General features: G+C 33.9%; 1 protein-coding gene across 4 annotated transcripts in view; it reads left to right on the forward strand.

Annotated features, from left to right (window-relative positions):
- The window catches only part of Ten-a (Teneurin-a transmembrane protein), a 1182291-nt gene that overhangs the window by 1141672 nt on the left and 22775 nt on the right, over nt 1-17844 (forward strand). For all 4 annotated transcript variants that reach the window (XM_073974235.1, XM_073974237.1, XM_073974238.1 and 1 more), the window contains 3 exons: nt 10187-10354; nt 10490-10685; nt 14315-15693. In XM_073974235.1, coding sequence (XP_073830336.1) covers nt 10187-10354; nt 10490-10685; nt 14315-15693 — 1743 coding nt within the window. The remainder of the gene's footprint in view (nt 1-10186; nt 10355-10489; nt 10686-14314; nt 15694-17844) is intronic.

The raw sequence follows: 17844 nt of genomic DNA on the forward strand, positions 1-17844 counted from the left end.
CTTTCTTATAGCAAAATGTCCCTTAAAAATATCTCACCCTAATAAACGCCATAAATAATATTGGCCACATAATACCATGCTTACATGACCACACCAACACTTACTTCCTTTTCCTTTCTCCAAACATGGGTTTTCCTTCCCGCTGTAACAACCAGCAGACACACACCAGTGCCCAAACGTTAAAAAAAGAACATGTGTTGTGTGATGAGATTTTTAACATGGTATCTTCTTAAGATGTTGCCTTTATGCAAGCACGGGCAGCAACAACAACTACACAAAACACAAAAATATAAGAAAATCCAATTTTGTAGAACCATTTCCTTTGTATTCACTTGCCTTTGATAAGAAAGAATGAACGAACGAAAAAAAAACTATAGAGAATCCTCCCTCGACCATGAGTGAGTGAGTGACTGAATGAATGAATAAAGGATACCACTTGTATATATGTTATATGTCACACAAGCATAAGTGATAGCTTGTTGTATGTCCTTAGTTTGACCGTACATATACAAAACACTCACTGGTATTCATTGGTTTTGTGATCTGAGTGGGTATGCGCTTCGTGTCACATTTGAAATTTTTCTTTGATATTTTGTGTATATTATACACAACATATACAATGGTATGTGTGTATCATGGATTTGGGTTATTTACTATATCATCATCATCATCTCAATCTTCAATTCGTTTCACAGTTCAAAGGACTTATTTCTACTTGAAGGACATAATCAACGTAGCAGTAAAAGGGAAGGTCCGCTTTGCCCAGTGTGGTCTTTTTCAGAAATTCAACATTTTTCCACTGACCCCCTTAAAAATCTTGCCGAGATGTACTCTGGCTACGCCGTTGAAGGACATAGTTGTACTTAGTCTTTGTTTTTTCTTCTTGATTATCTTATAAGGAAATTACTTGCATTTCCCGTTTAACCAAACCAAAAGAAGGAAGGAGAAAAGCAGATGTTTGGAGAATACGCTGATTATGATTGTAAAGAATAATATATATTTTGGTAATAAACAAAAGGGCAAGCGATACTAATGGGTTTTTTTTATTTATTTAAATTTGGTAGGCTTTAAATAAATAAATACTATACATTTCTTGGTTTGCTTACAAAAAAAGCGAGGGATACATATTATTGACAATTTTATACATCACTACAAAATTTAGAAATTATAAATTTAAACAATTGCTCTTATATTCACATTATGGAGACATTAATTCACCAAACCATTTTTTTAATTTGACATAAAAAGCAACCTAAAAATCTAATAATCGGTGGCTAGATTCGTGTTTTATAAATTTGTTAAATAAAAACCAAGTGAGAAAAATTTAATATTTTTTAATTATTTTGCTTTACAAAAGTTTGTATTTAAAACAATACAAAACAAAGCCCAATTTCATTTTTAAAAAATGTCTCAAACCAATTACATGTTGTTTTCAGCGGTGCAAAAAGTGTTGCTTTTTATTGCAGCACTTTTTACAAGGGAATAAATGATGTGCATGTATGTATGTATGTAGCTACGTGTAACGTAATGGAAAACCATGTATAATTTAATGTCGATTGGAAAAGGAGGAAAAAGTTCTGTAATTGCAATAATGTCTACTATTACATTATTCAGTAAATACCTACATACATATCGACCCTTACATACATGGATATTACAAAACATGGCAATCGCATTGGAAACATTAACTATGCCATGCCTTTTAATTAAATTGTCAGATTCGTTTTATTTTGTTCTCTTTTTTCTTCTTGTTCTTTCCAATAAAATCTGTTCTATATATGTATAAATTAAGTGAACTATTCTTTATTGCGCTTCTGCTGAATGGTTTCCTCTCAGGCAATCAATGTATTTTCCACCAAAGGGGCAGAAAATATTATGGCGATTAAAATGTTTTAAATATGGATTTTTTATTCAATGTTTTATTTGTTTTTTATTCATCTATTTAAGGCATGGAATTTTTAAGATTTTGTTCGGCCATCTGCTTAAGGCCTGAATTTTTAGAATTTTTTTCGGCCATAAATTCAAGACGAGTATTTTTTAAGATTTTTTTTGGCCATATATTCAAGAGGAATATTTTTTATGATTTTTTTTTCGGTCATCTTTTCAAGGCAAGAATTATTTTCGGCCATCGACACCCATTACGGTTTTTTCGGCCATCTATTTAATTCGTGGATTTTTATGTATTTTTTCAGAAAACTTTTTAATTTGGGGATATTTTAAACACACCTTTGTGGCCTTCTGTTCAAAATAACAATTTTTATTCGGCAATCTGTACAATGCGTGATATTTCTTAAGTTTTTTTTTCGGCCATCTATTCAAGTGGTAATCTTTTTAAGATTTTTTTCGGCAATCTTTTCAAGGCGTGAATTGTTAAAACAATTTTGTCGGTCACCTCTTCATGGCGTGAATTTTTTTAAGATTTTTTCGGCCATCGCTTCAAAGGTTGAATTTTTTATTTTTTTCTCGGTCATTTATTCAAGGCCTGTATTTTTTTAAGAATTTATTTTTTTCGGTCATCTCTTCAAGGCGTGAATTGTTAAGAATTTTTTCGGCCATCTATTCCAGACGTGCAGTTTTTATGATTTTTTTTTAGTTCATCTCTTCAAGGCGTGAATTTTTTAACTTTTTTTTTTTGGCCAACTTATCAAGGAATGAATTTTAAGAATTTTTCGGACATTAAGTATTTGATAAATGCCAAAAGGGTTGAACATATTATGGCGATTAAAATTTTTTTAAATATGGATATTTTATTCAATGTTTTATTCAAGGCATGGAATTTTTAAGAATTTTTTTTTCGCCATCTATTCAAGGCGTTGATTTTCTAAAATTAAGATTATTTATTAAAGGCCTGAATGTTTAACAATTTTTTTGCTGCCATGAATTTCTTAAAATTTTTTTGCTCATCTATTCAAGCGAGTATTCTTTAAGAATTTTTTTCGGCCATCTATTCAAAGGATGGATTTTTTTAAAATTTTTTTTCGGCCATCTATCAAGCCATGAATTTGTTTAAAAAAAATTTCGGTCATCTATTCAAAACGTGGGTTTTAAAAAAATCGGGCATCTATTCAAGGCGTTGGTTTTTTATTTTTTTTTTTTTTGAACATCTATCAACGCGTCGATTTTTTATCTGTCTAATTTTCTTTATTATCTAATCAATGCATGGTTTTTTTATACAATTTTTTCGGGCACGTCTTCAAGGCGTAGGCTTTAAAAAAAAATTGTTTGGTAAATTTTTCAATTTTTTTTCGTGCATCTATTAACGGCTTGTGTTTTTTTTAATTTTTTTAGGTAATTTTTTCACGTCGTGAATTTTGAAAAAAAAAATTCGGGCTTCTATTCAAGGCGTGATTTTTTTTATTTTTTTTTTTTTTGCTTCTATTCACAGCTTGCATTTGTTTTAATTTTTTCGGACATCTAAACAGGGCGTAGGTTTTTTACCAATTCAAAGCATGGGTTTTATAATTTTTATTGCATCTATTAAAGTTGTGGGGTTTTTAAATTTTTTTTATGGCATCTATTCCAGGCTTAGGTTTTTTTTTCAATTTTTATTTCGGTGATTTTTTAACTTCGTAAATTTTTTAAGAATTTTATTCGGTAATTTTTTCTAGTCGTGAATTTTTTAAGAATTTTATTCGGGATTTTTTTCGAAGATCTATCAAGGCGTGGGTTTTTTTTAATTTTTTCGGGTATCTAATTATGCGTGGATTTTTTATAATATTTTTTTTTTTTGGAATCTACACAATGCGTGGGTTTTTTAAAAAAATTTCGGTAATTTTTAAAGTCGTGAACTTTTCCAAAAAAAAAATGTATTGAATTTATTCACAAGCCTTTTTTTAAATTTTTTCCGTAATATTTTTTTAAACGGTAAATTAAAAAAAAATTCTATTCAAGGTGTTGGTTTTTTAATTTTTTCCGGGCATCTTTTCAAGGAGTGGGTTTTTTAAATTTTGTTTTTTTTTTTAATTTTTTGGGGAAACTATTCAAGGCCGGGGTTTTTAAAAAAAATTTCGGGCATTTATTCAAGCCGTGGGTATAATATATTTTTTTGCATCTATTCAAGGTGTGGGGTTTTTAAAAAAATATTTTAAGGTATCTATTCAAGGCTTTGTTTTTTTAATTTTTATTCCGGTAATTTTTTAATGTCGCGATTTTTTAAGAATTTTATTCGTTAATTTTTTTAATGTCGTGCATTTTTTAAGAATTTTATTCGTTAATTTTTTCATGTCGTAAATTTTTTAAGAATTTTATTCGGGAATTTTTTGAAGTCGTAATTTTTTTAAGAATTTTATTCGGTAATTTCTTCAAGTCGTGAGTTTTTTAGGAATTTTTTTTTGCCATCTGTTAAAGGTGGCCATCTATTCAATTTTTCGGGCATTAAGTATTTGCTTTTAATGTTTTATAGGTCCTTTAAAAATATTAACAAATTTTCCTTAAATATCCTATTCCAGCAAAATTGAAACATTGCATTAACAAAATAAAATGTTTAGTTATGTATTTTTTTTCTCCACAACAATTTTATTTTTCAATTTCCACATCTTAACTAAATACTCAATTTCCTTAAAAAGAATCCCCCTCCCCTCTCTCTGTGTATCCGACCAAAGAAACCATGAACATTCATAAGATGTGGGGAAATTATAAGACGCATAACGAAATGGGCCACCCAGCAACCTTAAGAAAATGACTATATTAATTTTAATGCTAAAAGCTATTTAATTATAAAACATGGAATCAAACCACGAACCCATGTCCAGGCACCCATAACCACATTCTCTCTCCGCCATATACCTAAAAAAAGCTCTGCGATATTGCTAACCTAACAAGGCAAACAAGCGACCACCACAGCAACGGCCAAACAATAAACATAGAAAATAAATACAGCTTCACCACAGCAACGAGAACAACAACAGGACAGGATGGAGTAAAATTAAAATGAAACATGAAAGAATGGAAAATTAAATTTAATATGGTTGTAAATAGAATGAAAAACTTTCACACACACACACACCCATACAAACAAGAAGCACCATGTTAAGAAAGGGAGACAAAAATCAATTAATTGCTTTCCACTGTTACCACAAAGTTGCCAACGAAAAAATTGTGCTTATATATTTTTTTTTATTTAAAGTTAAATCATTTTTTCTTTCACAACAAAATTGCATTGGAGCATTGAAAGTGAATATCTTTATGAGTGTGTATGTGTGTTTGTATGAGAGAACTGTATTGGGTTATTACTTTACATATCCATGCTGGGCCCATAATTCTTCATTAGCCTAGTGCCTTAAATCCTGGGCCATAATCATACCCCCATATATACACATAACGCAACACACAGCAGTTTACATGGTCGATGATTGTAAATATGTAAATTGTGCCGCTATACAACAATGCGTATATGTATAGATGTTGTTATTCTTTATTGTTAGCATTCTTGTATGCATGTAGTTAAAAGCTAACATTGCAGTGTGACTTACAAAGCCATATACATAGATACATATACAGTACGTGAATGTTATTGTCCTTAAACACATACGTAGATATATAAATGCATACATACATATATACATACATATGTGTGCTCCCATATTTATATTTATGCATATTTGCGTGTTGTCTGTTGCTCTACATTTTCTCTTTTAAGCCATGTTCCATTTATACTCATCAACACGCATGCATACATCCATACATGTAGACGAAGACATGAGGACATATACATTTGTATACCAAGAAGTAGTAGCCGAACAGGTTTATATGTTCGCATGAAGCTACATACGTGTGCGCTACTGCTCCTGGCTTTTAACAATAACAGAACAAATACTATTTGGTTCATTTGTTATTGTTGTTCTACTGATGAGAATGTATGTAGATATGTTTCATTGTAGTTGTTGTTATTGTATAGAGGTATGCCCTATCATGACAACAAAACATATCTACAAGCAACAATATGCCAATTTTGTTGTATTTTTTATTATTACTCTGCCATACAAAGTCTGTGAAAATGTTTCGAATATTGGGGTGTCTCAAACGAAACACGAAAGTGTAAAAAAAGTGTAACTAAAGAAATATAAACATTAATGACCGACCTGTTTTTCTAAGGCGGTATGAAAATTAATTCAATCCAATTACAAACTGTTTTTTTTCTTTTCAAATAAAGAAAAATGTTCCATAAAAGCAGGTGCTTTTTGGTAATTAGAGTCCATTAGAGTTTCGAATAGTCTAAGAAACAGGTGATAAAAGGTATTTTAACGGTATTTGCGATTTAAAATTGGGCCTTAAAACATACCCATACCCATTCATATTGCCTCAATGAGAATCTATCAGTCCCTGCTCTAAAGCTTTTGTAGTGAAAGTCAATACTCCCTACATGTGTAGGTTCCCATATTTCATCATGGATTTTTGATTTCGTTATTCATGTTTCGAGTCATAAACTTTAGTACATTTTAAGCTTACTGAAAAAAGCCTCAATATAATAGCATATAAAATGTTATACCGAAGGTTTAACAAAAGCTCAACTTTGAACAAAAGAAGTTAACATCAAAAAATAGAAAAAAGTACCAAAAAATAAATACACATGTACAAACACACATATACTCGTATACGATACGTGTCATAAAACTTATAATTATAACATGTAGCTCTACACTTAATTTGTTGTTGTTGCTGTTATTGTTGGAAACATGAAAAATACCCGGTCATAGGTGATGTTAAAGATAATGGACTTTACAAATGTTAAAATATACCTTTAAAAATGATGTTTGGTATAATTTGGAAAAATATTTTTTGCGAGTGAAATAGGAATTGGCCAGAAATAAAGTAAGATTTGTGTTTGCAGATAACAATGAGAAAATTACTTACAGACATGAATGTGTTTTGATGACCTGGTAGAGATAGGCAATTGTAATAAAATTCTTTTGGGGGAGAGGAAGAGTAAGAAATCTATTTTGCTAAATAAAAATGGTTTAGCACTAAATAAGGTTACACTTGACAGATTATCCATAGTCGTAGCTGGAAGAAGGGTAGGCAAAAATTTTTTATTCAATGGGTTAAAAAAATTGTATTTATTAATATTAGCTGTGTTCCAAAACCGGTTAGAATGTAATATTTTAATTATTTTAAATTTAGTAAATAAATCGAGCTCGAGGTCTTGGATGTTTGTTGTTTTTATTTATTCATTATTTTATTCGATACTGCTGCTGTGACGAAACAGATGGCAGCAGCAACAGGTCGACGTTTGTGCTTGGCGAAATTATTGTTATTGTTGTAATAGTTTTAATCACTATTTATCCTGATGATGTCTTTCGAAGAAAGACGAAATATCGAATAAAATAATGAATAAATAAAAACAACAAACATCCAAGACCTCGAGCTCGATTTATTTACTAAATTTAAAATAATCAAAATAAAGGTCGAATTAAATAACCAAAAAATCAAAATGTAATATTTTATTTATTGCAAATATATGGTGAAAAAAATTGTCATAGAGCAATTATGATTTCACTTTCATGTGTATTGAAGTATTACATACATACATATGTTCCCTTAAACATCCCCGAAGGGGTAAGGGAGCTTCTCTCATACCAATGAGTGTACCTCGACCCCTATTAGCTCAATGATATGGTACCTAATTTTTATAGCCGAGTCCAAACACCGAGTCCTAAGACACCATTTGTAGATAAGTTGTATATGGCTGAAATACTCAGGAAAGTTCCCAAACATTTTTGCCACGGTTGAAAATGTGGTGTTGTCTGCTCTGGGAATCGAATCCGGGCATTCAGTGTGCACCACGATGACACCCGCATTTAAAGATTTGCATACTAAAAAAAATAATATTTTCAAAGACCATAAAATGGAGGATATAAATAAATGTGTAATTTCGTTTGTAAATCATCGAAATATTAGTCGGAGACCCTATAATGGATATATATTCTTGATCAGCATAAAATTTTAAATCGACCATGTGTCGAAATCAAGATACAGCTCATAATGTTTATGATAGCGCTATATAATTTGGTACTGAAGTTTATATAAATCCTAGGATGTTTGATATTGAAAATGGTCTATATTGGTCCACGTTTTGATATAGTCCCTATAGAACGGTACCTCCCGATTTTCGATATTTTGAAGGGTTTTGCCTCATTATCCCACCGAAATGGCTGAAATTTGGTATTTAGTTTTCGTTGAGGCAGTACAACTTTCCAAATGAAAATTGTCGGCATAGGTCTACGCCTTCATATAGTCCCCATAGAACGGTACCCTTCAATTTTCGGTATTTTGAAGGTTTTAGCGTGATTAACACACCGAAATAGCTGAAATTTAGAATTTAGTTTTTGTTGGGGTGTAAAACTTTCCACCTGAATATATTCGGTATAGGTCCACGTTTTCATATAGCCTGCACAGAAAAGTACCTCCCGGTTTTCGGTATTTTGAAGTTTGTGGCCTCAGCATCCCACCGAAATGGCTGAAATATGCCATTTAGTCTTCTTTGGGGCATTTGGCATTTAGACTAACTTAAATTGGTCGGTATAGGTGCGCACCTTTTTAAAGCCCTCATAGAGCGGTACCTTCCGATGTTCGGTATTTTGAAAATTGTGGAATCAATATCCCACCGAAATGACTGAAATTTGGAATTTAATCTTCCTTAGGGCTATACAAATATACACCTGAAATTCGTCTGTATAGGTCCACGTCTTCATATAGCACCCGTATTACGGTCCCTCCCTATTTGCCGTAGTTTCCTGGATTCAGCGTCATTATGAAACCGGAATGGATGAAATTTGGTACTGAGTTTTCGGTTTCATATAACAACTGCTCCACAAACATGCCAAATGGGGCAAGGGAGGTTCCTAGTGGTCACAAAACTAATCAACCAACAAATTTCAACATACCTCCCGACTTACGGCATTTTAAGATTTTAGCTATAATCTTTAACCGAACTCGCTGTAATTTGCCGTTTAGGGTTACAACACTTCTCCGATAAAAAATTTCAATATAGATCCTTGTTTTGGTATAGTCCCCATATAACGAACGGTACCTACCGAATTTCGGTGCTCTGATGATTTTTTTTGACTGAACAACCCGTAATTTAACATTTGAGGTTCCCTGCTGTCGAGAATCTTCTCGACCCAATTTTGCCAACATAGGTCCATTTTTTAGTATATCCCCTACATGAGGATTTTAGCGATTTTCGGTATTTTGAGGGTTTTAGCTACATTTTTTGAGTGAGCTTCCTATTATTTGACATTTGAATTTCCCAGTGGTCACAAAACTTTTTCATCCGAAATTATCAACATTGCTCCATGTTTTGGTATAGTACCCATATAATGAACGGTACCTCTCGATTTTTGGTGCTCTGATGTTTTTATTTTTGACTTAACAACCCGTAATTTTACATTTGATGTTCCCTGCTGTCAAGAATTTTCTCCAACCAAAATTGCCAATATACGTCCATTTTTACTACACTTTAGTTATTTGGCATTTGAGGTTCCCAGTGGTCACAAAACTTATCCATCAAACTTTGTTAACGTAAGTCAATGTTTTGTTATAGTCTCCTTTATAAGTTTTTATTGACGTTTTCGATCCAAGTTGGATGGATGTTGGCATTAGGGTTCCCAGTAATCAAAAACCCTCTCTACCAATAATTGTGAAATTTGGTGCACATAACGGTATCGCCCGATTTCAGGTATTTGGAAGATTTAATCGACGTTTTCGGCCCAAATTTTATACATTTTGTAAATAGGATAGGCATTGGTCACTACAAATTGTGGACATTGGTACAGAAGGAAAACTAATTACTTCGTTTTAGTTAAGAATATTTTACGGTTGGGGTATAAAAAAGTTCGACACGGCCGAACTTAGCACTTTTTCCACTTGTTTTAGTTATAACGATCGGTGAGGAAATGAGCGATATATATTTTTTTAGTTCCGGGCATTTATTACCTCCTACTTCAATCACCTGCCTGTGAAAGCTTTAAATAACTTTTAGGTTTGAAGTTTCATGGAATGTTTTTGAATATTGGTTTTCCAAAATATTTGATAAAGAGAACATTAGTTTATACCAGTCTGTCTTAATTATAATCATTTAGAATTATAATAAGATTATTTTCGTCCTTGAGAACTTTACATTACTTCTTATTTCAAAATATTAATCATTTGCTTTTCTTTCTCCCTCTCTCTCTCTTTCTCGTTTCAGGTTCGATGTTTTGGTTAATGGTGGTGGTGCTGTTACCCTACAATTCCAACGTTCGCCATTCCGTCCATTAACACGTACCGTGTTTGTGCCATGGAATCGTATTGTGGTCTTACCGCCCGTACAAATGCAGCTTAGCGATGAAGATGATAGTGCCAATAGAAATATTAAGTAAGCCAAAAAAAATGTTTAATTTTAATTACTCTTCTTCAAAACCGTTCATTTTTCCACTTCATAAAAATGCTAATTAATCTAAATCATTATTTCTTTTCATCTTTTTTCACCCCTCCTCCTCCCCCAAAAAAGAGTGGCACCCTTAAATCCAGCCTTGACCTTCCTTAATTCCATATTATATCATTTCTCGGATGAGCCAACAACGGATGCCCATAAATTGTGCATGGAACATGATCATGAAGAATTGAAACCACAATTGATAAGTACATGGATGCCAAATGGTATTGGAGCAATGCCCGGTAAACGTGTTATATTTGCTGAGACACAGGTGAGTAGTTCGAGCAAAATTAGAAGTAATTAATTTAAATATGAAAATGAAAATTTTGTACTAATTACCTTCATTTGAGAGTTGGATAGGGGGGGATACACAAATTATAATAGTTTGCAATTTGCGACCAGAGTATACTTAAGTGTTAGAATTTTTGGTTGGGTCACGTTTTGTCAATGAAAAGTGAATGACAAACGGTCGCACATACATACATACAATATGCACAAAGTATCTAACACTTTGTTAGTAGTTTAACAATTCCTTGGGTCCTTTTAATAAATCTTGTTCACTTTTCGTTGTTTTTGCTGGTGGCTGTGTGCTGGAAAGTATTACACAAGCGTAAAAGTGGAATGAGTGGGGTACTAGACGGTGGGAAATAAGTTTTATGCTAAACTAAATTATTTCATGTCCACAATTTTTCTCCTAAAGTTTTTAAAGGGCAATCAATGGTGTTGCTTCGCATATTTATTGCTATTGTTGTAAATCGTGCCCATTACCTTGTGACCTCAAGTAGCAAAAACACCACCCTTACCACCCAGCAACCACACCTATTTTGTTATTGCTTTGGGTGTTGTATGCCATTGTAAGGGGGTAATGCCTTAAGCTTTCCGTACTTGCATTTTATTTTTTGTATCTCCTTTTCTTTTTCGTTTCATTGTCCCAACCCTACTCACTACTGTTAATGCCATTAAATATTTTGCATTATTTATGCTAAAACTGTAACTCATGCAGGTACGTGTTGTCCTGAGCTTATTTTTATTTTTTATTATAGCTTTGTTGCTTCGTGCTACTCGCATTACCTTGGTTGACACCATCTGTAGCTTTGACTGGGTTTTAATTAAATTACTATTTGCCTTATAGTTCAATTTAGCATTTTGTTCTTCTTCGTGTTGTTGTTGTTGTTGTTTTCATGTGAGTCAACACACAACAGCTAGCTAGAGCCAAAGCTGGGGGATCAGTGCTCTTGTATAAACAGATTTTTACTTTCATTAAATAGAAATTACAGTCTTGGGAACTATTGACCTACACTTCAAAGTGATATCCTTAAGAAGCTTTTTGCCAGCAATGAAAGAATGCTGCTACTGCACTCAGGAAACTTAAGAAGGATAAAATGAAAACAGAAGGTTCATTAGGGCAACTACACACAAAATGCAATGAGAAGATTTGGATATTAAATTTTTGCAAAGAGAAAAATTTAAGGGATTTTTAAGGAAATTCGGAAATTAATTTTTAAAGTAAGTATTGCAGGTATCATCATTTTGAAAGAGGTCTTTTATAGACGAGAGAAGACTTCTTAGATAAACCTAAGGCCTCTTGAAGTCTGCATAGAAAGCAGAAGACCTATTAAGATGTTTTATATACAACAGAAAACTTCCTGAGACAACGGTCAACAAAAGACCTATTGCAACCTCTTATGACAATACTAAACTTACTGAGGTCTTTCATAGCTGACAGAAGACCTATTGCGGTCATTTATAGACAACAGAAGACCTCTTGAAAAGAAGACCATTGGAGTTCTTCTAAAGACCCAGAAACCCCATTGAGGTCTTCTATAAAAAACAGAAAGCGTATTGAGATTTTCTATTGGCAACAAAAGACCTCTTAAGGTCTTCTATAGACAACATAAGACCTTTGGATGTATTCTATAGACAATAGATGTCTTTTATAGACAGCAGAAGACCTCTTGAAAAGAAGACCGCCTGAGGTCTTCAAGACATCTAGCCAATGCAAAATCATAGAGTTTTTAGAAATATTTTGAAAGAGGTCTTTTATAGACGAGAGAAGACTTCTTAGATAAACCTAAGGCCTCTTGAAGTCTGCATAGAAAGCAGAAGACCTATTAAGATGTTTTATATACAACAGAAAACTTCCTGAGACAACGGTCAACAAAAGACCTATTGCAACCTCTTATGACAATACTAAACTTACTGAGGTCTTTCATAGCTGACAGAAGACCTATTGCGGTCATTTATAGACAACAGAAGACCTCTTGAAAAGAAGACCATTGGAGTTCTTCTAAAGACCCAGAAACCCCATTGAGGTCTTCTATAAAAAACAGAAAGCGTATTGAGATTTTCTATTGGCAACAAAAGACCTCTTAAGGTCTTCTATAGACAACATAAGACCTTTGGATGTATTCTATAGACAATAGATGTCTTTTATAGACAGCAGAAGACCTCTTGAAAAGAAGACCGCCTGAGGTCTTCTAAAGAACCATAAAACCCATTGAGGCCTTCTATAGACAACAGAACGGCTATTAAGATTTTCTCTTGGCAACAGAAGACCTATTAAGGGGTTCTATAGACAACATGAGGTCTTCTATTGACAACTGAATACATTTTGAAGTATTCTATAGACAACATAAAGGCCTGGGTACATAAGCTGCCTCGCCTGATTGCCTTGCTTTCCTGCTTCATTTCTGACACAATAAAAATAAAAGAATAAAGAAGGCCGAGCAAATTTCGAACTGAGGGGTAGGGGAGGTAGCTTATGTACCCAGGCCTTAAGACCTCCTGAGGTATCCTATAGACAACAGAGGACCTCTTAACGTATTTTATAGACAACAGAATACCTCTTGATGTCTTCTATAGCCAACAGAAGAACTCTTAAGGTCTTCTATTGACAAAAGAAGACTTCTATATGCAACAGAATACCTCTTGAGGTCTTCTATTGACAAGAGAAGACCTCTAGGCACTGAATACCTCTTGAGGTCTTCCATAGACAACAGAAGACCTCTTGAGGCCTTCTATAGACAACAGAAGACCTCTTAAGACCATCTATAGACAACAAAAGACCTCAAGAGGGTTCTATAGACAACAGAAGACCTCTTAAGGTCTTCTATAGACAACATTAGACCTGCTAAGGTCTTTTTTAGGCAATAGAAACTTATTGAGGTATTCTATAGACAACAGAAGACCTCTATAGCCCTTCTATAGCGAACAGAATAACTTTTAAGGTCTTTTATAGACAACCGGAAACCTTTTAAGGTCTTCGAAGACCCATTGAGGTTTTCTGGGTCTCAACAGAATATCTCTTGAGGTCTTCAATAGAAAACAGGAGATCTGTTGAGGTCTTTAATGGACAACAGAAGACCGCTTAAAGTCTTTTTTTGCGGTTCATAGCTTGCTTGGTAGAGCTTATAACAGGGATCGATAAGGTATTGCAAGCAAGAACTTTTGGGCTCGGGGAAAGATAACTGTATAGAAAAATGGTGCCTAGCATAAAATATATAAATGTGTATATGCAGTCGATAGCAATAAAATACAATCTTCCACGACCATATCTGAAGGGACACATTTCCCTAAATAAAAAGGATGTGTATTTTTGTTTCAAAAATATTTTATTCTATTTCAAAATTTATTTTCCGCTGTAGACAAATTACAAAACTGAACTTTTTTATTTTTTAATTCTGTAATACACAGATTTCCTTACTATCTACTTATGAGAAATTCATATTTTTGGTGCGTGCAAAATTATATGAATTTCCCATTGTGCATTTTATTATATACATATTTTTTAAATATATGTAGAAAATAAATAAATAATGAGTTCCAAAACTGAACTTTCCTCAATTATAAATATTAAAAACACTTCCCTGAATTTTATTTTTTTCTCTCTCCTTCCCACAGATTGTTCAAGAGTCCATACAAATTCCCGGTTCCGATTTACACCTAACATATCAATCATCACAAGCATCAGGTTATTTGAGCATTGTACGTATGCGTTTGACATCGGAGAAGATACCCAAGACACTGACACACGTTCATGTGGGTGTTGAAATCGAAGGTTCGCTGCATATCAAAACATACGAGGCTGATCCAAATTTGATACACACATTTGCCTGGAATAAACGCAATGTCTATCGGCAAAAAGTCTATGGTGTTACAATTGCCCGCATCTCAGTGGGTTATCAACATTCCACTTGCGATACACCTGTGTGGATTACACAAACGGCCAAGCTACAAGGTTATGATGTGGACATATCGGATATCGGTGGTTGGGGTTTGGATATACATCATCATTATAATTTCCATGAAGGCATCTTGCAAAAGGGTGATGGCAGTACGCTGCACATGAAAGAGTATCCACGTACTGTGAAAGTGGTTATGGGTACTGGTTTGCAAAGACCTCTCAATTGTCCTGATCATTGTAATGGTATTGCCAAGGATGCCAAACTCTTAACACCCATTGCATTGGCTTCCGGTCCAGATGGCAGTCTTTATGTTGGAGATTTCAACTTGGTTCGACGCATAACACCCGATGGCAAAGTATACACCATATTACAGTTAAGTGCCACCCAGGTTTCATATCAATATTATTTGGCCGTGTCCCCCGCGGATGGTCATTTGTATATTTCCGACCCGGAGAGACATCAGATTTTACGTTTGTTGCGTTTGGAAAAAGTCAAAGATCCGGCCATTAACAGTGAACCAGTTGTGGGTTCAGGACAACGTTGCATACCCGGTGATGAGGGTAATTGTGGTGATGGTGGTCCAGCCTTACAGGCCCGACTATCACATCCTAAAGGTTTGGCCATTGCCGCTGATCGCACCATGTACATTGCTGATGGTACCAATATTAGAGCGGTGGATCCTAAAGGTATCATACACACATTGATTGGCCACCATGGCCATCATAATCACTGGAGTCCTGCACCTTGCACCGGTACTCTCATGGCTAATCAAGCTCAGTTACAATGGCCCACCGGCTTGGCACTGAGTCCTTTGGATGGTTCGTTGCATTTCATTGATGATCGTTTGGTGTTGCGTTTAACATCGGATATGAAGATTCGCGTGGTTGCTGGTACTCCGCTGCATTGTAACAACAATGGCCAGGATAAATCGAATAAAACTGCCGATAATGTATTGGGTACTGTTTTGGCAATGGCTTTCTCTCCATTTGGTGATTTGTATATTGCTGATAGTGATTCGAGACGGGTTAATTCCATACGTGTTGTGGACACTTCAGGAAATATGCGCTACTTTGCTGGTAAACAGGAGAACTCGGGGTGAGTAATGCAATTTTTGAATTTTATTTGGAAAGAAAAACGAAGAGGGTTTGAGTTGTAAATGTAAACCAATCCGATTTTATTCGCATAAAACGAAAAGAAGAAATTGAATAACGATTCCTGAATCTTAAGGAAATACTCGTAGGGTGTGTAAAAATTTTCAATAAATTAAAAAAAACCGTATGTATCCTAGACTTATACACAATTACGCCGAATAAAGGAAGATATAAAAAATGTTTTAAAATAGTCCTGAAACATGGATACAAATTTCATTCCATTAGAACTGTAAATGTTTTATAGATGTCTTTTAACATGTGTTTTCCCTAAAAGTATGCATCATTTATCATTACCATAGTATGGAGGCAAAATTTCTCCACCAAAAATATTCAAGACAGATCCATGTTTTGGTATATCCCTCATCTAATGGTAACTCCCGATTTTAGGTATTTTTAAAATATTAGTTACATTTTTTTAACCGAACTACCTTTAATTTGACATTTGACTAGTGGCCATACAACTGCTCCACCAAAAACTGTCAAAATAGGTCAATATTTTGGTATAGCCCCCATATAATGGTACCTCCGGATTTTTGGTATTTTGAGGATTTCTGTTACATTTTTTGATCGAACAATCTGTAATTTGACATTTGAGGTTATCAGTGGTCACAAAACTTTTTCACCGAAAATTGTCAACATTGGTCCACGTTTTGGTATAGCCCTTATATAAACGTACTTACCGATTTTCGGTATTTTGAGGATTTTTGCTATATTTTTTGATCGAACTATCTGTAGTTTGAAATTTGAGGTTCCCAGTGGTCACAAAACATAGGTACACGTTTTGATATAGCCTCCATAGAACGGTACCTCCGGATTTTAGGTGTTTTGAAGATATTAGCTTCATTTTTTGACCGAACTACCTTAAATTTGACATTTGAGTTTTTCAGTGGTCACAAAACTTCTCCACTAAAAGTTGTCAACGTAGGTCAATATTTTAGTATAGCCCCATTATATAATGGTACCTTCGGATTTTAGGTAGAACTATCTGTAATTTGACATTTGATTTGGTATTTTGGCTCTATATAACGGTATCTCCGGATTTTAGGTATTTTTGCAAAATGTTTTACCGAAATAAATAACTGGTCTCGAAACTTCCTCATCATAAATTACCAACATAGGTGCATATTATGGTATAGCCGCTATATAAGGGTACCTCCAGATTTTATATATTTTGAGGATTTTTGCCATATTTGTTCGACCGAACAAGTAAACAGGTACCTGTTACATTTCATATACCTGCAAGATATCCTTTTAAATTATTCCATTTAATAAACCAATTTAATTGTTTTTTAAATGTCACATATCACTCAGGAAGGTGGAGAGTGATAAAAAATTTTCAAATCCAAGCTCCCACACACACCCACATAAATACATACAGTATTTCGTGTCAATGTCCTCCTAGCAAAAGTTAACAACTCATTTTCTTCCGTGTTTGTTTCCCTTCCTATCACATTCTTGCACAACATGCTTCTCTTTTCTTTAGTCTGGCTGATGCCATGTAAATTTAAACAAAAATTTCGGGGCTGTTGTACGCTCTAAGTGTTTTTATCAGCAAAAAATATGTTGGCGTCAGCTGCTGCACAAGCAACAGACAATCAGTTAAGGCAGTCATTACAATGTTGATGTCTCCAATGTAATTTTTCGTTGTTCGTCGCTGGTTTTTTTTTTTTTTTTTTTTTTGAAACATGCCTCTTAGCGACTACAACATAATCATCTAAAATCATCAACTTTTTTGTACGGAGTTGGACACTTCCAAGCACTTCATCTGCTAAAACGGTGTTGCCATATTAATCTTGTACTTATACATATCCAGGTCGTACCCCTTTTTGAGCCGACGAGAACGAGAAATGCCCCAGACTTCCAGAAGAGTATGAAATATATCATCTGTTATATTTTAACCTATCGCTGGCAATGGAGAATATAGTTGGCAACATTGTCATGCAATATATTTGTTCGTTATATTTTGTGGTGTCATATTCACTTGAACCACCAAAAAATTGTTGATTTTTTACTGCAAGTCCTTCTTTGTTTTTATATGTACATAGTTGTGTATATTCGGTATATTTTTATCTAACACAGTTTAACTGTGCGATGC

Source organism: Musca autumnalis, unplaced genomic scaffold (assembly GCF_047663935.1).
Source record: "Musca autumnalis isolate F117 unplaced genomic scaffold, ASM4766393v1 scaffold_3, whole genome shotgun sequence".
NCBI classification, from domain to species: domain Eukaryota; kingdom Metazoa; phylum Arthropoda; class Insecta; order Diptera; family Muscidae; genus Musca; species Musca autumnalis.